Source organism: Chinchilla lanigera, unplaced genomic scaffold, assembly GCF_000276665.1.
Source record: "Chinchilla lanigera isolate Chin_1 unplaced genomic scaffold, ChiLan1.0 scaffold00085, whole genome shotgun sequence".
Taxonomy (NCBI): domain Eukaryota; kingdom Metazoa; phylum Chordata; class Mammalia; order Rodentia; family Chinchillidae; genus Chinchilla; species Chinchilla lanigera.
The window spans coordinates 8,634,964-8,662,877 of record NW_004955486.1 but is presented as its reverse complement, the minus strand read 5'-3'; the positions used below and the strand labels follow the sequence as shown (position 1 = coordinate 8,662,877).

Below are 27,914 nucleotides of genomic sequence, written 5' to 3'. Positions count from 1 at the left end.
CGTTCGCCCCCCGTCGTAGCTCCCCCATCTGGTGCAGTTTGCCAAGGCCACTTGGCTGCCATGTGGCTCCTAGACGACGACATGTGGCCTTTGAAGCGTTTATTTGGCCCTAGTCTGAGACTTGTGGACGCTGAGGACAACACACTTTGGTGAGGGGCAGAAGACAGCTGACTGTCTACGGGCTGTGATGGGCACTGACCCTTATGGGTGGCATGGAGGGCACAGCCTGGACACAGCTCCCCCGTGGGTGCCCGCCAGCGTGGAGGATGGCTGGAGGGCACAGTGGCTGCAGGGCACTGATGCACATCCCTGTCGGTCCTTGCCAGTCCCTGCTGGCCCCACTCGCTGCACCTTCTTGGCAAAACACCTCCTCTCCAGGCCAGGGTGGCATGGCCCACGGAGTGCAGCTCAGCCTCGGCTACCAGATGCGGCATCGCTGCGTGGGGTGCATGGGGCTGCCTTGGGCACAGTGGAATGCATCAGCAAAGGCAGGCAGGTTCTGCAGGGAGCCCAATACCCTGTGAGGAGCGGGCTGAAGAAGCTGGCCTGTGCTGGGCGGGGCAGGGCGCAGGGGCATGGGGTGTGCAGCGCACTTGCCTGTACTTCAGGGGGCTATGGACGTCAGTCTTGATGGACTGCACGGCAAACTCAGGCCTGTAGGACCCGCACCACACCTACAGGTGCACGAGAGGGTGTGGCCCAGGTCTGGAGGGCTGAGAGGGGCGGGTGGTGCCCCTTGGTTTGGGAGACCCCCAGTGCAGCTGCCCCTTGGGGGTGGGAGTCCTGCGGGTTCATATCCTCCCTCCACATCTGCACTGGTGCCCCAGCTGCCCAGCCTGCTGGCAGCCCATGGAGGCCCTGGGGTACACATAGTGGGCCCTCCAAAGACAGATGGGAGTGGAGTGTGGGCTGTGGGGCTGGGACGTGTGCTGCTACCTGGGCATAGTTGACAAAGAAAAGCTGTTCGTAGGTGAGCTCCAGCCCGGGCAGCAGCTGGTCCTTGCCACCTTCTGCGATCCACTTCACATAGGCCTGTGGGCACCAAATGCTACAAGGTGGCGGACACCTGGCATTGCTGCCAGGCCTCTGGAGTCCTCAGATCTCCATGCAGGTTGGAGGTCAGCTTCAGGACCTGCCCCAGGGGAATGGGTGGCTACATCTGCTGCTTGGGCCATCGCGGGCACCTCTGTTCCTTGGCAGCAGGGCTCAGTGGGGCCCCTGCCGGGCAGTGGCCAGCCACAACCCCCAGAGCCAGCTTCTGAGGCATGTGGCCCCTTCCCTAGACTCTCCCTCAAAGTGGCCTCCATATCAGCTCACAGGGCTGCCATGCACAGTGGCTCCCCACAGCCAGGAGATTCACTGAGGGTACTGCTGCCTGCCTAGTTGGGAGGAGAGAAGCCAGGCCCAGCCCCGGCCTCACTAGGGTGCCCCTCCCTGGGACCCACCTTGTATGCCTGGCGCACCCCTCCATTGTCTGCGATGTTTTCCCCAAGGGTGCTGAATCCATTCACCTGTGCACAGGACGTGGGGTGGGGGCAGTCAGGCCCTGCTCCCTTCGTCCCACAGGGTCAGGGTTAGGGTGATGCTGGTGGCCTTGCCCACTCACGCTCTGGTTCTCAGCCAGGTCCCAGCTGTAGTTGTTGTACTGGTGGATCATGCACTCTGACTGCTCTCGGAAGTGCTGGGCTGAGAAGTTGCTCCACCAGTCTAGCATGTTGCCGTCCTTGTCAAAGTTCCTGCCTGGGCAGGTGGGGCAGAGGCAAACTGTCCTGGACCCCAGCAGAGGCGGCTTTGGGGTCCCACTGCTCCTGCACCTCTTCCAGCCCAGTCTCTAAGGCTCATGATTCTGGACCAGAGACTGAGCCCTGAAGAGCCTCGCCATGCCTGCAGGGGATGCCCAGAGAGGCCAGGCACGGTGGTCTCCAAGCCACCTGCTCCCCAAGGTCAGGGCCTGGAGTTTTGGGTCACAGAGACACTGTGGCTTTGGAGACCTCCTGTGATGGGCAAATCCACACCCAGGGGAGGGGAACATGGCCCTGGGGAGAGGGCTGGGCCCCTCTGCAGTGGCAGGGCACCCCTCTCCCAGGGATGGAGGTGGGCTTGGCCCAGGAAGGGGAAGTGAGCATGGTGGAGGACTCTGGAGTGCAGGATCCAGCCTTGTGCCCTTTGTCCCCTCACCTGAAGCAGCTCTCTGGGCAGGGCCCAGCCCCAGCTCTCGGAGTACCCATGGTACTCTGTCCCCTGGCCTCTGTCCCCTGCACTACGAGGGGGCTGGGGTGTGAGCTGTGATGCGGCTGCTCCACGCCCCCTTACCATTGTCATCGAAGCCATGTGTGATCTCGTGCCCGATCACCATCCCGATGCCCCCAAAGTTCAGTGCCTGCGGCTGCTCCTTGCTGAAGAATGGCGGCTGGAGGATCCCTGCGGGGAACACTGCCGATGGGGCAGAGTCAGCGGGGAGGGGCGCACCCGTGTGCCTGGCTCAGGGGTTCTCCCAGGGGTCCTGCCATCTAATCCAGACTGGGAGGTGGACGTCAGGACTCTCCATGTACAGATGGAGAGACTGAGGCTCAGAGACTGAGGGGAGGGCAGGCGCATGCCTAGCTTCTTCTCACCCCACTGTGCTGCCCCCAGGAGTAGCCCCTCTGCCGCACTCTCTGTCCCTTCCCAGAGGCACAGGGGCACAGGAGGGCACACAGGGGATGGGTGGGCGGGGCAGCTGGCTGGCGGGGAGGGTCTGGGGGCTGGGGGTTGGGGCCTGAGCCTACCAATCTGATTCCGGTTTGGGGAGTAGAACGCATTGACCACGGCAGCCCCAATGATCCAGCTGTGGTGAACACACCGGTCACTTGCAGTCCACACTTCCACACTTCCCGAGACCCTCCTGCCGGACCCTCCCTGCCCATGTCACGGTGGCCCCTCCAGAGCAGGTCCTGTGTGGTTCCCAGTCTCTGGGGCCCTTGTGGGAGGTGACACCAGGGCCCAGACGCAGAGGGTACAGGGGGACTGTGACCGTCCCAGCATCCGTCCCCAGCCAGCACCAGGCCAGCCCAGCCCGGCGCAAAGCTGTTCCTGCTGTCTACACCACTCACAGATTCTGGTCCACTTTTTCCCGAAGCTTCCTGAGGCTCCTGTGGGCGCTGGCCTTGAGGTTCTGCAGTGCATTCTCAAAGTACAGGTCCTCCGAGAAGTTCAGCTACGGGAGAGGGGCCGTCACGGCAGCGCTCGGGCCAGGTCCCGAAGGGCCAGGGAGGGGTCCGGGGGGCTGGGGTCTTGTCAGGCAGCCTGGCATGCAGCTGGAGGCCCTGGGTGCCGGTGAACGGGGTCACCCTTGCCCTGAACAAACTCCTTTGTCTCCCCTGGGCTTCAGTTTCCTGGTCCATAAACCAAGGCTGATGCAATAGCTGCCCTAGGAAGGTGGCTGAGGGGTGACTGGGAAGATAGCAGGGTGCCTGGCACAGTGCCCCCTCCCAGGTCATTAAGGGCCTGGTTCCCCGGGGGGGTCGCTCAGAGGCGGGGGTGGGGGCGGAGCTCTGGGGGCACAGAGGGCGGGGCGCACGCTGGAATACTCCTGGTCCAGCCGCTTGTTGTCCTCTTCCAGGATGTAGGTGGGGTAGCCGATCTGTTCCCTGATGCTCATGGCCTGGGGGGAGTGGAGAGCTGGCTGGAAAGGTTGGCCTGCTCATTGAGGGAGGGAAAGGGGCTAGGGGGCCACCCGAGATCACCCTCAGAAGGCGACAGGAGTCGGTGACTGCTGTCTGTCACCCTGCTGTTTGTTCAGAGGCCTTGCTGGGTCCCTGGGTGCTGGGATTTCCTGGTTTTGCCCCCTCCCACTGCCTTGTCCACGGGGTCCTGACTGCTGGACTCTGGAGGATGCATCTCTATCTTCAGGGCTCTGTGGTCACTGGCTCCAGCATCCCCATAGCTGCCAGGGCCCTACCAAGCCCTCTCACCTTCTCCTGGGCCTTCTTCTTGGACTCCTCATCCATCCAGCCCAGCTCATCCAGGGTCTCCACGAACACAGCCTGAACCTTGTTGATGAGCTCTTGGACCTGGGGGCCATGTAGGCCTTCATATCCGGGTTGCCCCAGGGGTGTTGGTGTAGGGGTGACCACCCTGCTCAGGGGCCTCGCCCTGGGTCTGCTTGCCCTGCATTCATGATGTGTACAGCCTGTGTCTCTCCCAGGTGGGCCAGCAGGGTCTGGGGCTGGGGGCCCAGTGGCTGGCTGGGGTCGGGTGTCGGGTGTCTGTCCTCTGTCTGGTGGGTCCCAGGGCATACATGTGTGCCTCCAGGTGGAGGGACAGAGGGGGCCTGTATGGCCTTGAGTGCAGGGTGGTGGCCACGGGGCCTGCTGTGTGGCTGCGTCCCTGTGGGTGGCAGTGGATGGGCACCTGGCTGTCAGAAAGCAGGGACACCCACCACGTTCTTGTTGTCCCCGGAGAAGGCCTCCTTGACGTACAGGGAGCCCACAGCGCTCTCCATGTTGCTGTTGACATAGCTGATGCACTCCCGCCAGCGCACCTCCTCCACCGTGGTGCCATACAGCGCCTGGCATGCCATTCATTCATTCCTTCGTCCATCCCTTCCACCACATCAGCTTCTTTGAGTCTGTGTGGGGCCCTCCCCTTCCTGGGCCCCAGGGTATCCAGGAGCCAGGGGGGACAAGGGTGACTCTGAACATTGGTTCAGCAGTTCAGGTTCCTCTCCAGGCTGGGAGCTGAGCCTCTATGCTGGGAGAGGTGGGGTGGTCTTGCTGGGTCTCTCCCCTCCTCTTTGACCTGGTTGGCCAGGCACTGCCTCTAGTGTCCAGGCTGGCACTGACCCAGAGTAGCCACCCTGGTCACCATTCCCAAGCTCCCTGGGCCTGGCTTCCTATGGCTGAATTGTCAGTAAGAATGCCTGCCTGTCCCCGGGCTGGAAGGCGACAGGAGTGAAGCATCCCCATCAGATGTGGCCCTTGGCCCCGTGACTTTGCCAACCTTGGTGTGTGACCCAGGGTTATGCCAAGCCTGGTACACCAGATGATGGGTGAGGCTCAGCCTGGCAGGGTGGGTGAGACTCGGCCTGGTGGCCTGGTGGGTAGAGCCTCCTCTGTGTGCTCACCTTGCGGTAGTTGACTCGCGTGTCCTTGAACCGCTGGCTCAGGCTGCTGATGCGATCCAGCACCAGGCGCCAGATCAGATAGTTCTGCATGGTCCTGGCAGGAGGCAGGGGCACGGCGAGCGCTCGTGTGGGCAAGGGACCCCAAGGGCCCACCCATCGACCCGTACACTTGAGAGGCCCCCATCTCCAGTGCAGGGCTCCCTGGCCACTCAGTGTAACTCCCTCAGAGCCTCTCAGAGGGGCCTCTCTTGGTGCTAGCAGGTGGGGACGGCAAAGACACCGAGCCCCCTGGGACCTTCCCCAGCCTCACCTGGCCGAGTAGAGGTTGATGATGTCCTCAAGGTTCTGCAGGTAGGGGATGCCGTAGACCACCACTTCCTCATCAGGCAGCAGCTTGATTTTGACAGAGGACAGCACAGTTTGTATGAAGAGAGTCCAGTTAAAACCCTGAGGACAAAGGCAGTGGGACAGAGCAGATAGGTGCTGGGCGTCTGAGAGACGCAGGATTCCTGCGAATACTTGAGAAGTGGGAGAAGGTGCAGGATTGGGGAAAAGGGGGAATTTCTACAGAGGGTACAGACAAGGACTGGGAAGAGCATGTGCCAGATTTGAAAAATTAAATATAACTGGGAAAATTCCTACAAAAACAAAACTTAGCAAAAATGACAAGAGAAGAGGTAGAAAGTATGAGTAGTCTTATGAATTCAATAAGCTGAGTCTTTAATTTGAAATGTTCCCACAAAGTAACTCCCAGGCCCGTCGGGCTTTAGGATTACTTTATTGGCATCTGACATTTAACAGAACTCGCTTTAAGGGTTTCCTTCTTACTCAAGGGTTTCTAGAGAGGAGAAAAAGTAAATTCTTTCAACTTCTTTCATGAGGCCAAGAATAAGGACATTACAAGAAATGAAAATGGCAACCAGTCTTTTATGACTATAGGTACAAAAATTCTAAATATTATGGAATATATTCTGGGAATGGAATTTGCCTAAACCAGTAGAAAATGGCAGTCCATTATAGCCAAATTAAATTCATTCAAGTTTGGTGTTACAGTGGGGAATCAATTCAGTATAATTCAGTAAGATAACTAAATAAAGGAAGAAAACGGTACAGAAAAGGCACTTACTAAAATCTGCTGTCATTCACGGAGAAAATTTCTTGTCAAACTAATAGCATGGGAGATCTATAATCTACATATAAAGGAATATCTACAGAATAAAGGAAATCTACAGAACAGGAGCTGCAACATGGAATGCAGCCGTGTGGCGTCCCAGGCTGCCCCTGATCTCAGGAAGGACACAAGGCACCCAAAGCCCCACCCAGCACAGCAAGTCAAGAAAAAAAATAAACCAGTGAGCAGCCAGGCATGGTGGTGCACGCCTGTAATCCCAGCACTCGGGAGGTTGAGGCGGAGGATTGTTGTGAGTTTGAGGCCAGCCTGGTCTACAAAGTGAGCTCAAGTCCAGCCTAAAATGCATAGCGAGACCCTGTCTCAAAAAGACGAAACAAAATAAACCAATGAGATGAGGCAGGTAATAAATTAAACTGCTGCTTTTCACAAATGACAGCGTTTTGTATTGTAAAATCTACAGATACAGCTTTAGAACTAGAAAGTGTGTTGGTTTTTCGACATGTTCCCAACAAACAATAAAAAGATACATTACAAAATACCATTTTCCATAGTATAAAACACTTAGGAATAAATCTTATAAAAGTTGCATGAGACCTTAACACGGAAAACTAAAAAACTAAAAAAAAGAAAACTAAAAAACTCACTGAGAGAAATTAAAGGATCAATATTTGGAAGTGTGTATCAGTGTACATCATGGACCAGAAGACTCAGCGTTGGGAAGGTGTTAATCTTCTTCAAACCATCAGGGAAATTCCACGCAATTCCTATCAAAGTCCCAGCAGGTTTTTCTGTGGAATGGCAAGCTGATTTCAGTGAAAATGCAAAAGGCCTAGAATAACTAAGAGAATCTTGGAGAACAAAGCCGTGAGACCCGGCAGTGCTGCTGTCTCGACTTCCTAGAAAGCCATAGCAGTGGTGGACAGACCGTGTGCACAGACCATGAAACAGGAGCACACAGGCATGCAGACACTTGATTCACACCAAAGATGGCACACTGCCAGTGGATAAGGGAGTCTTGCCCATATGTGGTGCTGGATTACCTGAGCTTCATCAGGAAGAAACAAGACAATCCCGACATCTCCCTGTACACACAAAATCAACTCTCGCTACGTTGGTACATCACAGATCTGAACGCCCTTGAGGTAGGCAAAGATTTCTTAAATGGAGCACAGAAAACACTAACCACAAAGAGAAGATCGCTATCTTGGATAAGATGATAAACTGGACCGTTAAAAACCTCCTTGGGGACGAAGGAACCATGATGATGTGAACCGGTTGCATAGTCGGGAGGATGCTACACACCAGTGCCTGTATCCAAACAGAGCCTCTGAAGATCAGTAAGAAAAGGCCAGGCAGCCAGCAGGGCAACCGGACCAGAGACTTGAAGGTGTGTTTCCTTGAGGAAGACAGCCTCGGCCCAGTGATGTGAAATGTGAGGGTGATCGAAATACACAGTGAGTGTTTCAGTTTTAAAAGCAGCCTCATAAAAACATGATGCTGTGTCCTCATTCACCTCATTCACTGTTCCCAGGTGACTTCTGGCTCTTTCCCAAAGTCAAAGCACTACAGAAAGTCAAGGTTTTGAATCAACTCGACGTCAAGGTAGCCAGGACAGTGCAACTAGAGACACTCAGGAAAGAGGACTGCGGAGCTGTTGCAGAAAGCAGTGAGAACAATGGGATGTGTTAGAGTGGAGGGGAGGATTTCAAGGAGGCTTGTCGGCAGTATTTTATTGCAGTAAAGTTTTAAAAAGTTTAAACATTCTCTGTATTTTTCTCTTTTTTTTTTTTTTTTTGGTACCAGGAATCGAACTCAAGACCTTGTACTTGCCAGGCAGGCACTTGTGCCACTGAGCTAGACCCCCGGCCCCAGTCTCTGTATTTTTCAATCGCTTCTTGTGGTACTTGACCTTGCTGGCCTCAGGGAAGCTGAGGTGAGCCCAGATGGGTGCCTCCCATGTCCCTTTGAAGGGCTAAGGTGAGAAGAGGGGGCGCCACCAGGCCCTGGCAAGGGCAAGCCACACACTAAGGCTGGAGGGTGTAAATTACTGTGGAGAGGCCCTGGGCTGGCCTTATCTGCCGGACTGAATGTCTGCACCTCTGACCTAGGGGCTTCACTCCCAATGGGTACAGGCAGAACCCTGCCATGTGTGCCCAAAAGCCATGCACCAGCATGAGCCAGGCAGTCTTGCTCAGCAGTGCCTGGAACCAGTGTCCACCAAGAGCCTGATCCTTGTTCTCAAACCCCAACGCTAGCAGCCACCAAGCTGCGAGAGGGGTCAACAAGGTGCTGTGGTGTGCGTGGGTCTGGTCACAGGGCAGAGTGAAGCCCAGGGCAGCAGGTGCCTAGGGGGAGAGGGCCAGGCAGCTCTGGAGGAGGGCAGAGGCAGTGATGGGAAGGGATGCTGGGGCCTCCGGGTGCAGGAATGATGGCCTGAGCTGTGTTGGTATGGATGCCTCAGCGCATGGCCATTCTGAGCATTATAACCCAAACGCCCCCAAACCCACACTCCAGATGTCCCCAGCCTGCCCAGGCCACCTCCATGGTGACTCCAGGCCTCCCACATTTTGCCCATTCCCAAACCTGTAGGTTTTACCTTCAAATACATGCAGGGACCACCTCTCACTGCCTCCCAGACCAGCAGCCTCATGCCCCAGCCAGGCTGAGCTGCAGCCCCTGGCCACGTCCCCAAGGCCCATCTCCTCAGCAGCCTGGTCCTTGTAATCGTGAACTGGCCATGCCCCATTTCTTCCCCAAACCCCTCCTGGGAGTCCAAGCCTTCACCTGACGCTCAGGCCACCTGATCCACTGTTCCCCATCTCCCTCCAGCAGCCGGCCTCAGGCTCTTGGCTCAGAGATGAGTAAGTGAGGCCAGGCTGGCGGGGTCCCGTCACGGCCTGGTGTGCTCCTCTGCCGTTCCCCTAGGGCTAAGGTGGCACCTGCCCAGCCTTCAGCACCCCAGAACAGTTAGTTCATAGCCCCTCAGCCTTGGTTTCCTGATAGACCAGGTTGCCACCAGGCCTGATGGGGGACCAGGTGGCACCCACTGTCCACCTGGGACTCTTCACTGTGCTGTCCACCCTCACTGCATCCACTCTGGGCTTGGTGGTACGGCCCTGCTGGGGGCTCTGAGGCCTCCGTGAGGAACCTGGAGCTCCAGCTGGGCTCTGAGAGGGTGTCGGAGCCTCACCTTCAGGCCAAACCTGTCCTGGAGCTGCTGCAGGTTCATCCTGTGGTACAATGTGGTGACGTCGTGCCTCTCCTCTGGGGGTACGGTGGCCTGCACAGGTGGGGTTACATGGGCGGGCAGCTGGGGCCTGGCCCCACGACCCCTGGCCCTGGGCCCTGCCTCACATTGGCCAGGTGAGTCTCCAGTTCCAGCACCTGCACCATGTCCTCCTGCACCAGCCGGCTGTCCCTGGGCAGTTTGCTGTCCCTCCGCAGCATGGTGGCCACCGACATCATGAACTGCAGGTAGGCGTCCCGCACCTGGGCCAAAGGTGGCGCTCTGTGGCATGGGATGGCATGGACACAGAGCAGCCCCCGAAACCCGAGGAGCCTTGGCCCACAGGGATGGGGACCATTGCAAGGAAGGGGAGACAAACAGGAGCCCGCCCTGCCCCGGCCCACCCTGACCTGACGAGCTGCGTGCTCCGGTGCCTGGCCTGCCCCAGGCCCGAGGTTCAGTACGCCAGGGCCATGCCAGGGAGCCCAGGCCGAGCTCCAGGCCCAAGCCCAGCTCCTGGCCGACTGAGCAGCCCAAGGCTCTGTGGTGGGGACAGCGCTGCCCTGGGCTGTCCTTCCTGGGCTGGGAGTTGGTTCCCAAGCTGCCTCCCGCCTGGGCCTCCCTTCTTCACGCCCCATCTCGGCAGTGGCACCACCTGGCACCTGGCAAGACAGTGTCCCCAGCTGGGCCCACTCAGACCTGTCCCAGGCTTCTTCCCCTGGCCATGGCCACTCTCCTGGCTCCTCTGCCTGTGCCCAGCCTTTGTGTGTGGCTGCCACCCCCGGCTTCCACACAGCTCATGTGATGTCCTCAGCTTCACTGCCCACTCTGTCCTTCGCTGTCTCCTCCACCCTTGTCCCAGCCTCCTCCATCTCTCCTCCCTGACTGAGCTCCATAGGGCAGGGACAGAAAAGCCGGAAGCAGAGAAGGCCTGGCGGCTGCCTGGTGCAGATCTCTGCAGGCCCTGGACCCTGGCGGTATGGACCTGGTTCTGCATGGTGGTCAGGGCTGCTGAAGGGATCAACCCGCAGGTGTGCATAGAGGCTGGCAATGGGAACAGAGAGGACCACCAGGGCCTCAGTTTACCTTCTGGTTGCTGTCCTTCTTGATGTAGTACTCCCGGGACGGCATGCCCAGTGTGGGCTGGTCTACCTGGAAACACAGAGGCTGTCACCCTGGCAAGGGCTGGGAGTCCCTGCCGTTTGTCCGAGGTGGCAACCGCTGCCCAGTGGGACCCTCACTCCCTGGGAAGGTGGGTGCGGCAGTGTGCAGCCCCTAGGACCCCAAGCCCTGCTCTGGGTGATGGGCACAGTGCAGGGCTGGAGGGCAGGACTTGGGGGAGGCTGGTGAGCCCCCACAGTGTTGTCCATGTGTGTTTCCCTGGCCCTCTAGCTGTGGCCAGTGCGGCCCTCTGAGGTCCAAAGGCTGCACTATTCATGAGGGTGAGGCTCACCAGGGGTTACCTGATTAGGGGTGATCAGAGCCCACTGCTTGGCAGCCTGTCCTGGCCCCCCAAGGTGGACAAGGCAGAGCTCAGGAAACTGAGCCCTGGACCCCACTGAGATCCACAGCCCCCTGGCCAATGCTCTGGCCTATCCCCTTGCTGCATAGTAAAGCCTGGCCAGGTGCAGGCTTCATGTGGCGCATACGTAGATGATGTGTTGGCTGGAGTTCATGTCGTCATTCCACACGAAGAGGTCGATGAGGACCCGCCGGTTGAACTGCGTGTTCATCACTGCCAGCTGCCGCTCCAGCTCCCACGTGGGGCCTGGGGAGCAGCATCCATGCTGGGGGGCCTGGAGTCTTGGCCCAGCCTCCCCTGGTGGTGCATCGACTCCTAAGCTCAGAAATGCCGTGGTCTTCCAGACCCCTGCCTGCTCAGGGTGGCAAGCTCCTGGTGGGTCAGGGGCTGGGGCAGGGAGACACACTTCCCGAACAGTCCCCAGGGATGCTACAGGTGTGAGGGCATCAGCCACTCCATGCCACCCTTGCCCAAGGCTGTACTGGAGCCTTAGAGTCCAGGGATCCAGGAGGGTTGCTTACTGTGCAGAGCTGCAGGGGACCAGCCCCAGTGAGCCCATCACAGCACCAGCTGCTCAGCATGGGGCCTAAGTTGGCTCCTGCCACTCTCAGCTTGGCTCTGGCAGGGATGAGCTTTTTGGGGCTCCCTGAGTTCCCTGAGTTCCAGCAGCCAGACACGCGGTCAGCTGGCTTGAGTCACATGGGCCTTCTCCGCTGCATGGTCTGGGCCCCCAGCAGCCACCTGGCCTTACCTATGGTCTCGTTCCACTTGTCCATGGCCACTGGCCAGCCCCCCACCACCGCCAAGATGTCCAGCAGAGGCCGAGAGTCTCGCTTCTCTATCAGGCCTGAGAAGGGAGTAGCGGTCACTTGCCAGAGCCTGGGGGGCCATGTGTCACACTTTGAACAGGAGCCAAAGCACTGAAAGTCTGCCTTCTGCACCCACACCCACATATATCCATGTGTACATATACACACATGCTGACATGTACATGAGACATAACACAGTGCACACACACATCCATACACACATGAACACACCCACAGAATGCACACCACACACATACCTGCGTATACACATGTGCATATAAACACAAGCCCAACACGATATGCATACATATGTGAGTACATCCAAGACACATGTACTCTCACAAGCACACACACACATCTGCATGTACACACGTATGCACCGCTTTGGTTTGGATCAGAAATGCTCCCCCAAAGGCTCATGTGTTCTGGAGGATGATTAGATCGTGGCATCGGGTGCAGCCTCATTGGTGGAGGAGCCCACAGACGCATCCCCGGGGGATGTGCTGGAGGAGAGGGGCCTGGCTGGAGGGAGCAGGGGTCCAGGGCATGCCGGAAGGATGCGTCTTGTCCCCACCCTTTCCTCGGTCTCTCGGGCTCTTTCCCTTCTTCCCTGCTTCCTGGTCACCGTGAAGCGAGCAGCTTTTCCCCGCCAGGCCCTTCTGCCATGATCTTTCCTGAGCTGAAATAAACCCCTCCCTGTTTAGGTGGTTTTTCTCAGACATTTGGCCACAGAGATGCAAAGTATGCACACATATACATACACACAACATAATATGCACACATATATACACAACATAACATGCAAACCTATCCACATACACTTATGTACATCCAAATGCATACACACAATACACACGTGTCATACATATGTACACACATGCACAGTATGCACACACATGCTAGGTATATGTACACATACACGTGCATACACACGTGTGCGTGCTTGTCCTGGGCTCCTGCTTCCTACTGCTTTCGCTGGCTTTCTGCTGCCTGGACAGAGCCTGGCCTGGATGTGAGGTCGGGCAGCTGGCAGTCAGTCAGCACTGCAGGCCGGCTCCGTGGCCAGGTGGGGGCACTGCACACAGACCTTTGGCCCAGCCGAGGGGGGCCCCTCCCACTCCCTGCGCTGCACTCACTTTCTTTCATGCAGGAGCGGTACAGCAGCTTGGCCTTCTCCACGGCTGGCCGGGACTGGGCAGTGGAGTTCTCCAGCATACCTGTGGGCAGAGGAGGATGCTGGGCAGAGCAGGGGTGGCTGCTGGGGCCCAGGTTGGTGGTCCCTCCCTGCCGCAGCGGGGTGGTATCACAGGGCATCCCTTCCCTTCCAGGGGCTGTGCCCCAGCAAGGCCCTGCCCATCCCAGCTCCTGGCCTGCGCCAGACCCACGGCCACGGCGCCCCACCCCCACCCCCCCCGCAGCCAGCCTGACCTGAGGAGGCCCTGCTCACCTTTGAGGATGACCTCCAGCTCATCCCGGAGGATGTCGAAGATGCTGTAGCGGGAGCTGGTCTCGGGGATCACATGGCGCCGCAGCCAGCCTCCGCACGCGTACTGGTAGAAGTCATTGCATGGCTCCGTGGAGGGGTCCATGTTCTGCAGGATCCTGGCAGCTGCTCAGCCCCGGGGTGGAGGGGGAAGAGGGCAGAGAGAGCTGTGGGCAGCTGGACAGCCTCTCTGGGCCTCACACACGGCCCCCCAACTTGGGGGTGGCTTGGGAGACTCGGGGGCAGCTGTGTGCCCTTGGGAGGGTCACTTACCCTCTCTGAACCACAGTGGGGCTGGAAGCAGGGGCGGAGCACCCAGCTGGATCCAGGTGCGAGGGCTATACCTTATTAACCCCATGATCTTGACCCACTTCTCAAAGCCTCATTTCTGAGGACACCAGCATTCAGGCCCATGGACCACAGTGAGGGTGGAGATGGTCCCTGCCCACAGGGTGTGCTTGGCTCACGGTGGCCCTGTCCATAAGCTGTATCTGGCCCCTGGCTGTGCCCAGTGTGTTCACTACAGCCCCTTATTGATGAGGGGCCGGGCTGGGTTCTTTCTTCTGTTCGGGGTGGCTGTGTCCCAGGAATCCAGAGTGAGCTGGGTGGCTGGGCTGGACCCCAAATGCAGGACATCCACCCAGGACCCCTGCCCAGCTCTCCCCAGGTCCTCCTACAGAGGACCCCCCACCCACCCGGGAGCCCTGCCCCGTTCTGCTTGACTCAGTCCTGGTGCCCCACCCACGCAGAAAGCATCATCCCAGGCCGCTGGACCAACACAGGTAGAAAAGGCACAGGGTCTCCCCACCAGTCTCTCCCACCCTCCCACTGCTTTGTCATCTGCAGTGGGCAGACTTGGTGATTTTAGACAAATTCCTGGGAGGTGCGGTGTAGGGAGGGAGTGCGGACAGAGCTTGGGTGGCTGCCTGTCTGCGGAAGGGTTGTCACAACCAGGAGGGCACTTACCCGCCACCACGCAACCAGGGCTGGTGCAGACCTCCTCTACCTGCTCAGACTCCGAGAGGGCTGTGGGGAGACGCAGAGTGAGTGCGGGGTGGAGCCCACAGCCAGGTGGGTGGGGCCTCCATCTGGGGGCGGGGCCACAGCTGGCTTCCGGGGGCCTCAACCTGGTGGGCAGGGTGTCTACCCCACCTCTCTCAATGGACTCTCAGGTCAGGAGCATAGCCTGGCCTCCCAGCGTGGAGCCTTGGGGACCTCTGGGCTCTCATCTCACTTGTCCTCTGCCTCCACTGACTAGACAGCGGCCAGGCCTGGAGGGCTGAGGCTGGCCATGCCCTCATGCCAGGGACCAGCTCTTCCTGGTGCTGCTGCCCTCTGCCCTCACACTGCCCGTGGTTGGAGTCTTGCCCAGCAAGCACCCTGCATCCAGCAGGCCCTCACGCTGGTGTCCTTGCACTGTTCCCCTGCCCCGCGCTCCTCCTGTGTGCACAGAGCCCGCCGCCCACCCCCCGCCTCGGGCTGCCTGGACAGAGGCAGGGGCTACCTCGGGGTTCTCGTTTTACAGTGGTCCTCTCTTCCTGTAAGGAGCGCCGCCGGCTAGTAAAGGGGGGCAGCTGCTTCCCTGGGGAGAGACACAGCACTCAGCTTGCTCTGGGCCCGTGGGGGCTCCTTGGGACAGCTCAGGGCTCCCTCCAGTGCTGGTGCTGCTCCCACCCCATGGCTGGCTGGTCATCATGGAACCCAGATGTTGGGGGCAGACCTCAGGGACCTGTTCTGTCTGCTTCCCACCGGGCATGAGCGAGAGGCCAAGGGGCCCCGGCTTGCCCATCTGCCAGGCCCCCTGTGGGCAGCTCCTGGCATCCCTCCAGGGCAGGCACAGTGGCTCATGGAGGGAGAAGCGAGGCCTTTGCGGGGAGCTGATGTTGGCAACCGGGCCCCTGATGCCTATGCCTTCGATGTTGCTGAAGGTTCCAGGTGCCCTCCTCATCCCTCAGCACCAGGTCCTCAGGGAAAGCTGCCAGCTGCCTGGACAGGGGTGTGGGGTGCAGGAGGAGGAACTGCAGGTCTGGTGCGATAGAACCTGGCCTGGTGCCCCTCAGGCTTGGCCTATGGCTGCGTTTCCCCACCCAGGAGGCACACTGGGGCTTAGAGGGCCACACCTCTCATGGAGGCAGGGACTGAGATGTCCTCTGCCCAAAGAAGCAGCAGTAGCCGAGGAGGTTCTGCAGACAGTGGCGCTTAGCACCTCTCACCGTACTGTACTGGGCAAACTAGCTGGAGACGCCACGACACCAGAAACCACCACATCCGGACAGGGCCGAGCCCTTCCGGCTCGGGTGGGTCTCAGTCCTGGGCAGGGCATGAGGAGGGGTGGCCTGAACTGCAGGGCGGTCCTGAGTGGGAGGAACATTCGACCAGCCGTGTCCCTGCACAACAGCCAGGGTGAGAGCTGGGATTCTGGGGAGCCAGGTTCCAGGGGGTGTCTGTGCTCCCGAGATCCTTTTCTATGGGGCCTTCAGGGGCATGGCGGTCATACCGGCAGGGTGAGCAGGGTAGCTGTGTGCCAACTCCCCATAGGAAAGCTGGGCGAACATGGCCCACAGTGAAGAAATCCCAGAACAGCAAAAGAAATGGGTTTATGAGGATGCGGATGTCACAGGCAGCAGGGAGTGGCTGTAATACTAAGTTATAGGGCTCACAGCAAAGGTGGAAGAGGTGTCACTACTGGGTGGGCTTTACTAGATAAATGGAAACTACAGAACAGAACAGACTGGAAATGCCACCTAAAAGGTGAAGGATTTGTGCTGTAGGTGTAGCATGGTACTGAACACCCCAAGAGGAAGGGTCAGCAGCCGTCTGGGTACACAATGTGATGGAAATATGTGGTGAGTGTTTACATTTAAAAATAATTGTTGGGGACTAGGGGGTATAGAATAGTAGTTTACTGCATTAGGGGCCAGACTACTGACCTCGGCCCTGTGGTCTGGGCGGGCGGGTATGACTTGCCTCAAGGGACCGGAGAGTTTGCAGCTACTCGAGTGCTCTCTGGCTATGTTAAGAAAGCTCTTACGCACAGCCTCTTGAGACAAGGTAGTACAAGACAGTATCTGGATGCAGCATCGGGGACAACTGAAACTTGTTCCCCTTGAAATGCTAGACTTGGTCTCCATTTTATTATCCTGTTCTTATAACAGTTCTTGTTCCAGGAAAAGTGCATTACCCACTGGGCTTCTCGCTGACCAATAAAAATGGTCAACACTGAGAGAGACCAGAGAGTCTCTTATACCAAAAAGATATTGTCTTCTATCTTTCTTTATTCCCCACTGCTCCCCCCACCTCAGGTATCCGGGGGTCTCATCAGCCCCCAACAAACAATTACTTGAAAGGACACACTGCTATGAATCCCTGCCAAATTGTCCTCTTTGCTCTAAATACACTGATCCCATCATTCTTGCCACGTTCTGAAGCAGTTCTGGAGTGCTCCTTCCTACATGTCTTCACAAGGCATGATAAAAAATATGGTGCGTGCTACTGCTAAGGGCCATGGAACAGAAAGGCAGTCTCGTAAATCATGCCGTGTCCTCATCCACCTCATTCACCAGATCGGACAGCATGCAACTTCTGGGCTCTTCCCCAAATCAGTATGACCAGGAAGGGTAAACGCTGTAATTGACTCAGGACGTTGAGGTAGCAAGGACAGTGCAACTAAAGACACTCAGAGAGAGGACTTCCAGAGGCAAGAGGACCACATATGGTGGTGCATACCTGTAATCCCAGCACTCAAAAGGCTGAGGCAGGAGGATCACTGTGAGTTAGAGGCCAGCTTGAATTACATATTGAGGCTCTGTCTCAAAAAAAAGAAAAGATAAGAAAAGAAAAGTGCCAAGAATGATGGTGTAAGTGTGTTAGAAGTGAGGAAGAGGAGGATTATGAGGGGATTAATAGCTATATGACTCTTACAGTAATAAATTTTAAAATAAACTCACCATATATTTCAGTCACCTCACAGAGATCAGTATAAATTATCCAAATTGAAACACAAAGGAAAGATAACCAGAACAGAGGGAAACACAGACTTAGAGCTCACATCACAATGAGAATGGACTGCTCCTCTAAGAGCAGGAGGAGGCGAGGGTGTTCTCCCCACCCTCCTGGCCAGCACCGCACTGGATGCCCACTGGCTCTGTCAGACAAGAGGAGGAAGTAGAAGTAAGCATGAAAAAAGTTACACATAAATCTAATAAAATATGTATGAGACTTACATGTGGAAAACTATAAAACATCAATTTTCTAAAAAAATCACGTTATGAATAAATGGAGACATAGTGTATGTTCATGGATTAGAAGACTAATATTTCTAAGTTGTCAATTCTTTCCAACTTAGTCTGTAAATTGAACAGTGCTCTGATCCAGTCTCACATCAACAAATGACTCTGAAGTTTGTACAGAGTGGTAAAGATCTTCAATTTTCTTTTCTTTTTTTTTTTTTTTGGTACCAGAAATCGAACTCAGGACCTTGCACTTGCCAGGCAGGCGCTTGTGCCACTGAGCTATATTCCCAGCCCCAGAGTGGGAAAGATCTAGAACAGCCAATGCAATAATGGGAAGGATGGAGGTTGAAGAACTGTGTTGATCACAAGACTTTCTGCAAGGCTACAGGTCAGCGAGACCGTGGAGTACTAATGGGAGGACAGGCTCACAGAAAAGCAGGTCAATGGGACAGAAAGGGAAGCCACAGACAGACGGACACAAACAGTCCGCTGGTCTTTGCCAAAGGAGTGGAAGCGATGCAGTGGGGGACAGGAGTCTCTCCAGTGGGTAACATGGGGGTAGCTCCACCCAGACACACAAGCCAACCTACACACGGGCTCACACCTCACACAGAAATTAACTCAGAATGAGGCACGATGTGAGTACAGCTTGCAAAACTGTAACATGTCTGAAGAAAACACGAAAGAACATATGTATGATCTCAGGCTGGGTGATGGCTTTCAAAATGTGAAACAAGTAGTGTGATTCAAGAAAAGAAAAAGATTGATAGTAGCTGTTAGAGTTAAAAACTTCTGCTCTATGAAAGACCCATTAAGAGAACAAAAGGAGAAGCCACAAACTGAAAGAAAAGACTTGTAAAGAATTTATCTGGCAAGATACCTCTACCCAGGGGTGGGGATTTAGCTCAGCGGCATAGCGCCTGCCTGGCAAGTGCAAGGTTGTGAGTTCAATTCCTGGTACTGGAAAAAAAACAAAACAAACAAACAAAAAAAGATACTTCTACCCAAAATGCACGAAACACTTCAACTCAACAACCAGGAAACAAACAACCCAACTGGGAATGGACGAAAGGTCTGAAAAAGATGCCTCCCCAGAGAAAAGGCACCATGGGAAGAGAAGCACATGAGACAATGCTTAGCATCATTTGCCATTGTGGAAGTGCTCTAGTGAGGAACCACTGTCTGTAGAGGAGTGAAATTGAAGACAGACTGGCAGCCTATGCTGGCAAGAGGCAGTCAGAGGACCTCCCACTGCTGGGAGACTGCAAAGCAGTGCAGTCACCTTGGCAGACAGCTTCTTACGACCCTAAGCATAATGTGATCCAGCAGTCACTCTATTGTGTCCAGAAGGTACAGAGAAGTAAGGAAGGAGGAGTGGGCGACTCTGGGGGGCTGATCAGAAGCTCATGCTCAGCTCTCTGAGGATGCTGATGGTGCATGTAGAAGTATTTACAGACATGTGTGTATAGGGTGCACACGCACGCGCGCACACACACACACACATACACACACACACACACCTCCTTGCTCCACTCGCTGACAGAGAGAGACCAGAAGCTTCAACAACCCAGGGGTGGCAATGAGCATGGTTGCAGCCAGATCTTGGTTTCCATTATCCAATAAAGGGGACCAGGGCTCTTTGGAAAAATGGTCAATTCTACAACTGGGACAGGAAACACACAGGATGAGCCTAGGGTGTTTTATAGAGGTAAAAAATGAGAAAGTGCTAACTCTAGTCTCTAAAAAACCCATGATGCAAGAGGAATGACAAGGGTTATGTAGGCCAATCAGCAGACAGCTCCCAATGGTAGAGTTGGAATTGTCCAAGCAATAAATATAGTAGTATGGATAATAACACAAAAATAGAATAAGCATTCATGTGTCCATACTGATAGAATAGAAAAGTGAAAGTAAACAAATCCTTCAAAAAATTTCAAATACTGCATGTGGATGTTCTGCCTTTAAGGGGCATGAGGATAACTTCTCCACTCACTCCTTGTGGGAAAGCTGCAGGTAATGATTTCCTCCCAAAGAACACGGAATACCACGGAAGAGAGGAGCACCTGTAAAGGTGCTGACAAATGCTACCTCAAGGCAGGCGACTGGGAGACATCAACAGTGAAAGTGTCTGCCCTTCACTTGTGGCCCCCGAATGATCGTAAGAACAATCCTAACCAAGGAATATTCTGGGATGCACCTGACTAACACTGTCAAGATTATAACAATAAAACAAGGAAATATTACCGCCAACAAGAGCCCCAACAGCCTTGGTCACCAAATGTAATGTGGTGTCTCAGGCAGTGTTCTGGGGCAGAACACAAAGGGAAAACCTGGAAGTCTGTTTTGTTTTTGTTTTTTCTTCCGGTACCAGGAATTGAACCCCCGACCTTGCGCTTGCCAGGCAGGCGCTGTGCCACTGAGCTAAATCCCCAGCCCCAACTTGGAAGTCTGAACAGTGTGGATTCTGCTGACACTAATATGTCAAGGCTGGTTCATGTTAAAGGCTTGATGTTCATGTGACCTTAATAATAGGAGGCTGAACTTGGCAATATGAGAACTCTTACTATCTCTGCAATCATTTTGTAAATGTAAAGTTCTACAGTTGTACAATATTACTTCAAAAACCTAAACACAGGCTCTGAGACTTGTGTGGCAATATTAAATTGGATAGCATTTATGCCACTAGATTCCCAGGGGACAATTTTTGAAGAGCTCACAGCCAATAATTATTCAAAATTGGTAAAGACATAAACTTACATCTCCAAGACATTCAGTATATCTCAAGCAGGATCTATACATAGAAAAGCACAACCACAACACTGGGAGCTAAAGACAAAAAGAAATTCTTAGAAGCAGACAGCAACATACCAAAGACACATGACGTACATAGAGCAACAGTAACAACGATGGCTGACTGCTCATCGGAAACAATGGGAACCAGAAGATGATGGAACAAGCAGTTCAGGTGCGTGAGAGAAAACCAGCAAACCATCAGCTTAGAAATCTACGCCTCCCAAGCACATTTCAAAGATGAAAATGAAATAAGCACATTTCAGACTAAAGCTAAGAGAGTTCGCCTCTACCAGATGCATGCTGTAACAAACACCCACGTGTCTTCACACAGAAAGAACATGAAACCAGCTGGACACCCAGTTTGGTGGGAAGGAATGGTGAGGCCCAGTGGTACGAAAGTGCTGTGGGAGAGCCAGACATTGCCTCTGACCAGTGTGTGTCCAACCTAGTCAGACATAGCTGAAACAATCACTGAAACCAAGGTAGGGGGACCTATGTCTCCTCATTCACAGCTCATGAAACTTCCCAGATCCAACTTTGGCTGCCATAAACTGGAGGAGTCCTATGGTCTTATCAGATGCTGCAGCTCACAGTGGGCCTCTGTGACGACAGTTCCAATGCTGAGTTACATGAGATGGACACCTTTCCCCACAGCACCCCTAACTTACAGCATTTCACTAATTATAACAGGAAGCTGGAGAGGCTCATCGGTGCCACTTCCCAGGTGGGAAAACTGATGAGGGTGGGTCGATATGGCCAAAGTCATGTCCACAGCAAGGGCAGATTTTGCACATAGCCCGGGACTGCCATTGAAAATCTTACTCGGCCAAGCAAGAGAAGAAGCAAAGCAAGACCTCTCCTTGCACACAAAGGTTGCATAGAAATGAAGTTCCTCTGATGCCAAAACACAATTAATAGGCGGCACATAAATAGTCTCCAGCGAGGGAAATTTTCTCCTCCGTAGTGCTAGCGAGGAGTAGCACTTTAATATCCAACTAACATGACCTTCTCTTTGTTCCTTTACATTCACTTAAATAACTTTTGTAATATGCCTGTTCTCTCCAGACTCTATATTTTAAAAGGTAGTTTTGGCATTACCCCTAAATACTGTGTTTCCCAAAGGTTCTTTTTTTTCTTAAAACTTTCCAAATTCCTTGACTTCAGTAAGACCTTGATTTAAGTATTTATGTTTCTTCTCTCTCTGTTACTTTGTCCCCCTCTGTGTCTGTCTCCCTGTCTCTTCCTCTCACACATAAAGAAAGCCGCAAAGAACTGTGATGGAAAAACCTCTCTCCCTGGAGAATGTACAAGCACAGCCCGCTGTCATGCAGGTGTGTGGATGGATTTATGTGCCTTGTAGCCAAGGAAACCAAGGTGCAGCAGTGGAGGCTGGTAACACCCCCAGGGGGTGATGGAGACAAACACATATTCTCCGAGGGAAACTTTCTCAGTCCACACAACACTGGAGTGCCACAGATAAAGCCAAGTCACATATGGATTTATGTTTATGAAAATAAAACTGTGAGTGAGAAATAAACAGCATAACCAGAACCCCAAGGGTTTCAGATTTGTGAGTTATCTAGCCCAAAAAATGGTATCATCGGCCCCAAAGCTTGGCTCCTCTCTGCATCCCTGTCTTGGTCATGGTCATTGTTCCATCAAAGGGGCAGGAGGATATTTTGCCTGTCCCAACTGTGAGTTTTCCATGTGGCTTGCTTTCATCAATGATATGATGTGGGACTGGTTATGTTCCAGTCTGGGTCCAGGCCCTGAGAAGCTTTTGTTTTCACCTGTCCTCTTAAACTCCTGGCACTTCCAGGAAAGAGGCACACCTAGGTCCTCAAAGATGGATGAAATTCCCGTGGGATAGAGCTGCCCAGCTGAGCCTGATCAGGATCAGCTGATCTGAGCCCAACTACGGGTGTGTGTCCTGGCATTTTAAGCCACTGGTGTTCGGGTGGTTTGAAGGCATCAGGTGGTAACTGATGCAGAACATAACATTTGTATGTATGAAATACTTAAAAGAATTGAAAACAAGGACAAAGAACATTTAAAAATCAAATTCATAGAATTTAGGGCAAAGAGCATTGTTCATTCAGAAAGAGTCAGTACCTAAGGACATCTATATAGATTAATTTCATCTATCATCTAAATATAAAGTTGTCTTACATTTATGAAACTGAGTGTATGATATATATCAAAATTTGTATCCATGTAATATTTTTTTTTTTTTTTGGTTTTTCTCTGGTACTGGGAATCAAACTCACGAACTTGCACTTGCCAGGCAGGCGCTGTGCCACTGAGCTAAATCCCCAGCCCCCTCCATGTAATATTACAGCCTTACAAACTTGAGTTAGCTAAGTTTGTACTTGACCTGGGAGCTACAGGTTAGCAATACATAACATACACTCCGAGGAGTCAGTACACATACGTGTTGCAGGAAATTAGTAATTCTCTACTGCAGATGTTACACACACACACACACACACACACACACACACACACACACACCTTTCCATAACTGAAAGATCAAAGCCAGAAGAAAGCAAATACACCAGGAGTTGGCTGAGCTTGAGGGTACAAAGACCCCTCCCTATGTGAGGGCCTGAATGTGTCCCACCGCAGGGCTGGACTATCTGCAAGACCGACAGAAAGCACCGGAGAATCCCACCAGTATGGGCAGGAACCAGGGTTTCCGACACCAGCACAGTTAATCCAGAAACTGCTAATAACTTAGAAAGGTAACTAGAGCTCACCTGTGTCTACAAATTAAAAGAATAAAACCTAAATAACTTGTGAGTCAAGCACAAACTCAGAATGGAAATGAGAAAATACAGAAATGCACTAAGCCTCCCGCCAGCTCCTCCTGGACAGTCGGGGGTCCCTCCTGGGGGACGGGGACCCTGATGGAGGAGCCAGAGACCGCATGGCCCTGGAAGGGTCAAGGAGAGCCTAGCCCTGTGAGAGTGCAGCGCTGGATGGTGGGCGGAGGAAGGGGCAGCAGACAGAGATGGGGACAGGTGGGTGGCAGTCAGACACCTTGGAGGGACTCCAGGGAGCCCCAGGGGAGGCGGCCAGCTGCTGTGGGGTGGCTCTAATCTCCTGGCACCACAGAGGAGGAGCAGCCCCACCCAGTGTCTGAGCCCAGCGAGCTCCAGACAGAGGTTCCTCGCCTTGGCTCCTCACGGTGACGGAGTCTCCTCTCCCTCAGTGGCCCTGCCCTTGTGTTGGCGGTGCCCATCTGCCCTGCTGGAGGGGTTGGGGGCCAGAGAACATGTGGCTACCCGGCAGCAGCTGCCCACCCGGCCATGGGCAGCGCCACTTAGGCTTCCCAGGAACCCATCTACTTTGTCCCCCCAGGGAACATTTAGGGACACAGGTCCTCATACCCTCTTCCTAGAGCCAGCTCCAGCCAAGTGTTTCACTTGCAGCCCTGTGTCCACCCTCCAGAAGCACCACCAACCCAGCTCCGGGGAGCGCTGTCCCCAGGTGCCTGCTGCCTGGTTCAGGGGTGAGAGCTGCCTGGTGCGGGTATCCCTCACCCCAAGGGGTGCATCAGCTTCTCCACCGGACCTTGTGGGGGGAGGGGGAGAGAAGAGGGGAGCGGGGAGCAGCTCCTGGGACCGCGGGGGCCACCCAGGGCAGCCCTGGCCACGCCTCTGCCTTGGTGGCTCCCACCCACCACCTTGCAGTGAGTGGAGCCTGGTGCAGGAGGCACCAGGTCTGGGTACGTGGACTGAGGTCACTGGGGGCAGGGTGGATCTGCAGACCCTGTCCTCCTCTGGATAGTGGCGCCGGGTGGGCTGGGAGGGAGGGTCCGCAGCTCGGGAGTGAGGGCTCCTGCTGCTGGAAAGGCTGGGAACTGCAGCATTAGCTGCAGCGGCAGCAGCAGTGGGTGGCGATGGGGCGGGGGCGTCGGCGGCTTCCCGGAGTCCAGCCCGCCCCGTGCAGGAGTGGAGGGGCGGCGCAGAGCCGCAGAGGCAGCCTCGCCGGCGGCGGCGGCGGGAGCTCTCAGGAGGGCGGCCGGTGCCCTGCAGGTCAGTGTCCCCGGGTCTTCCCACAGCCTGTCCGGGGTCGGCAGCACAGCCGGGGGCACAGGAAGACCCGCTTGCCCCACGGTAGGGCCCTGTGCTCTGGAGGGTGCAGACCCTGGTGGGCGGAGCAGGCGGACAGCGGTCCCGCACTCACCTCGGCTGTAGAGGACGCCCAGGGTCACCAGAGCACCGGTCACCAGCAGGAGCAGAAGCAGCAGCCCCCTCTCCAGGAAGCCTCGGCGCTTCTGCCCTGCCGGGCCGGCTCTGTCCACCATCCCCACTGGGCTCTCCGAATTCCGCATCGCGGGCTCTGGACGGAAAGTGCACAGCTGAGCGCGAAGGCCAGGGCAGGGGAGGTGGCGGGAGCTGCTGGCTGGCGCTTTGGGGACGCTCAGTCCCTGTCTCCCCTTCCAAGGCCAGAGCCCCAGCCTTGGTCGCCTGGTCCTCCAGGCTCTCACACTAGCCCTGGGCCAGAGTCTCTAAGTGCCTGGGGGCTCCCCGGGGTGGGGGGTCGGAGGCCTCGCGGGCCAGCCATGGTGCAGGTTGGCCCCAAGGTCAGCTTCTCTTGGCTCCCTTGCTGCTCACAGCCGGGTCTGCAGCAGGACCGGAAGGCTCCGCTCCTGTGCTGTCCAGGGGCCTCTGCAGTGATGCCACCGGGCTGCTTGTGCCCCAGAGTCCTGGAGCCACAGGCCTGGGCACTGGGTCAGGGACGCTGCTGGGCTCCCTGCCCATCTGTCCTGTTGGAGCCCAGGCGCGGTGAGGGGGGGACAGAGAGGACCTGCACCTTGCAGTGGGAACCATGCCGACCAGGAAGGGACGGGCAGGGCCTGGCAGCCTCGGAGCCCAGCCCCCAGAGCAGCCTGGCTGGGGTGCAGCTTGTCACTACAGAGGACACGTCTTCCTGAGGCAGCCAGGCAGTGGGCAACAGTGGAGGACAACTGGTGACCCGTGACCGAGTGGGGTCCCTGCTGGGGCATGACAGGGACCTGGGTAGGGAGGGCTGTGGGGACAGGGGCAGCAGACTCTGAAGGCTCCTGGCTCTGTGTGTGTGTGTGTGTGTGTGTGTGTGAGCACACTCGTGTGCAGGTGTGAGTGTGCGTGCTAGTGTTTGCATATACCGGAGTGTGCAGGCATGTGGGTGTGCATGGCTCAGCACCTGAGCCGGCATGTATGAGTGTGTGCACCCGTGCCCCTGTGTGTGGGTGTGTGAGCCTGAGCGTGCGTCCCTGAGAGCTGCCTGGATGTAGGAAACAGCTGGTGCTCTCCTCTCTGGAGAGAGAAGACAAACGCGCTCTGGGCAGGTGGCTGTGAGCCATGTGACCCACGAGTGGCTGGGTTCCGTGTTCGTACCCCGGGCCCTTGGGCTCTGGCTGGGCTCTGCTTAGCTCACGGGGTCTCAGATGTGTCTGTTACCCTGTCTGGGCGTCACCTGCCTCGTAGTCCGACTTGAGGGGAGGCTGGGAATGGCCGTGTGAGGCCCCGCATGGACACCTGGCTTCCTCGGCTCCCTGACAGGGTGCTGAGCAGGGCTGGGACCTGGTCCCGTGCCCTCTCCATTGCCTCCTCTGTCTCCTGACCTGCAGGGGTCACCCATCTAGCACCTATGACTGTGGAAACCCCAGGAAGTCCGCCCCAGGTGACCCCATCTTCCAGATGCTGCTGCCAAACCCTGGAGCCAGCCACCCTGGACTCCCGCGACCTACGCCCAGCCAGTCCTGAGCCTCCCTTCTCCCGGGCCTGATGTCCTCTCACTTCTGCGCCCACCGCCTGCTCTGAGCCCCCCACCCATGCCGCAGCCTCCTAAGCTCTGTCCCCCACCTCTCCCGAGGAGTTCCTAAATGGGGAATACCAGTCCCAGTGTTTGCATATACCTGGCACCCACACCTGTTGGAGGAGCGGCTGCACCTTGTTTGTGCCTCAGCATGAGACAACGCTTATGACTGCCACTGCCCTTTGGGCCTCCTCAGAGCTCCTTCGTCAGGACCCCCATCTCTGTTCCCTCTAAAGTCACATTTCCTGGGGGGCTCCCCGGGTGCAACTGAAAAAGCCTCAGCGTCTCCCCTGCTGTGTCCCCCAACAACATTGGTTCCACCAGTACTGAGGTTCCTGTCTCCACTGTCCCATGAGGCTGACGCTTCCGTGGGAGCAGGACTCAGTCTGTGGGATCTGTACTGGGACTAGTGCCTGCCGCCCGGCACCCACACATCTGCGAGGGACCACGACCTGGGCACTCACACACCCACCGAGGGAGGCGTGAAGGGAGGCACTAGTGAGTTCCCTGCCAGTTTTGCACCTATCCTAAGATGTCACTCACGCATTCTGCCAGCTCCCTTTGCTCTGTCCTGAAAGTTTCCCTGGACTTCCTGTGGGGCCGGGGATGCCCACAGTAAAACTGGAGATGGATCCAGGTGACCCAGGCAGAGGCAGCGGGGCTGTGTGCCAGGCTTTGTGCTGGTTGTACCCTGCCAAGGCTGGGCCCTGGCAGCTATGGTCCCAACTGCTCGAGATGGTGCAGGTGTAGGAGAGAGGCAGGTGAGGCCACCCAGGAAGTATCCTCTAGGCCCTGCAGGAAGTGGGCTGGCCTCTGGGTGGGTGTCCTCCAGGAGCTGCCCAGGAAAGCAGGCCAGCCAGGCCCTTGTCTAGCAAACCTCACCTTTCTGTCACTCAGGAGTGGCCACCACCCACAGTAGGTCCCTAAAGGCTGGGTCTGGAGGTCCTGGCGTTGGGGTGCGTTGACCAAAGGGAGGGCTCCGGTCTAGGAGAGCAGCAGCGGGGGTGGGGTGGGCTGGGCTGTGCTGTGAGGTCACTCTGGGTTGCTTCCGGCTTTCTTTGTGATGCTGCGCCTGCTGCCTGGAGGTGGTGACACCCTTAGTCAGGAGTTCCATGGGGCTTGGGTGGGGGAGGGGGCCCCAGCTCAGGGTGCTGCCTAGGCCCCTCTGCTGGTCCATCCCACACACCTAGAGGGGAGATGCTGGCCAGGGGCTCCACAGGCCCTGCCCAGGTATCCTCCCCACTCCTCTGCAACAGCGGTGATGGGCTTGGGGCCTTTCTGGGTGGAGGGGATTTCTGCTCACAGTGGGGTAGGTAGGGCTGCAGGGATTGTCCCCACCCAGAGCCAGCGACCCAGACTGTCTCAGTGGGGTACAGGATCTGGGCAGAGCAGGTTCCCGTAGGAACTGAGGGGTCCCCTTCTCCAGCCCCATCCCTGCTGGTTTCAGGTCCCCTGTGGCAGGGCCTCCTGCCCTTGCCCAGGCCTGGCTCTGTGAAGGGTCTGTGTGGGACCTGGCCAGAGAGCCAGGGGTCCCAGGGCAAACATTGCCCCGTCGGAAACTTCCAGTCCGTGCTTAGAGGGCCTCTGAGGTTGGGCCTCAAACTGGCCCCCACTTTCTGGGGAGCTAGGAGTGGGCCAGGGCTCTGCTGGGCTGGCTGGGGTCCCCTCCACGGACTCTGAGCCTCCAGGCCTGCCCTGCACCTGTGCTCCCCACTCCAGGCCTGCCCCACGCTCAGCCTGCCCCTGTCTAAGGCCACTTGGCCACCTGGGACTCAGACACGGGCCCATCTCTGAGTGCACATTCCCTC

At 56.1% G+C, this 27,914-nt stretch overlaps 1 protein-coding gene across 5 annotated transcripts; it reads right to left on the bottom strand.

Moving 5' to 3' along the window:
* Positions 1-84: 84 nt before the first annotated feature.
* Mmel1 (membrane metallo-endopeptidase-like 1) lies at positions 85-27,151 on the bottom strand. Of its 5 annotated transcripts, none has more exons than XM_005404157.1 (25): positions 26,989-27,151; positions 24,490-24,645; positions 14,781-14,858; positions 14,243-14,302; positions 13,241-13,402; positions 12,930-13,010; positions 11,736-11,831; positions 11,112-11,281; positions 10,549-10,614; positions 9,873-10,124; positions 9,591-9,725; positions 9,427-9,516; positions 5,415-5,551; positions 5,105-5,198; positions 4,421-4,549; positions 3,954-4,052; positions 3,560-3,643; positions 3,093-3,196; positions 2,769-2,827; positions 2,314-2,433; positions 1,607-1,740; positions 1,446-1,511; positions 937-1,032; positions 598-674; positions 85-518 (listed from the first exon to the last, which is right to left on the bottom strand). In XM_005404157.1, the coding sequence occupies exons 2-25, from the start codon at positions 24,635-24,637 to the stop codon at positions 419-421; spliced, it is 2,637 nt and encodes an 878-aa protein (XP_005404214.1). In that variant the 5' UTR covers positions 24,638-24,645; positions 26,989-27,151; the 3' UTR covers positions 85-418. The 5 variants fall into 5 exon arrangements, with proteins under 5 accessions (XP_005404214.1, XP_005404215.1, XP_005404216.1 ...); XM_005404158.1 differs by having other exon boundaries at positions 9,621-9,725; XM_005404159.2 differs by having other exon boundaries at positions 11,112-11,230; positions 26,989-27,150.
* Between the last annotated feature and the right edge of the window lie 763 nt (positions 27,152-27,914).

Excerpts from the sequence above, each read along its gene's own strand:
- Mmel1 (XM_005404157.1), bottom strand. The coding sequence starts at position 24,637 with ATGCGGAATTCGGAGAGCCCAGTGGGGATGGTGGACAGAGCCGGCCCG. Across the intron at positions 4,053-4,420 it reads CCGGGGACAACAAGAACGTG|GTCCAAGAGCTCATCAACAA; the intron begins GTGGGTGTCCCT and ends CATGGCCCCCAG. Across the intron at positions 2,828-3,092 it reads GAAAAAGTGGACCAGAATCT|CTGGATCATTGGGGCTGCCG; the intron begins GTGAGTGGTGTA and ends TGTTCACCACAG.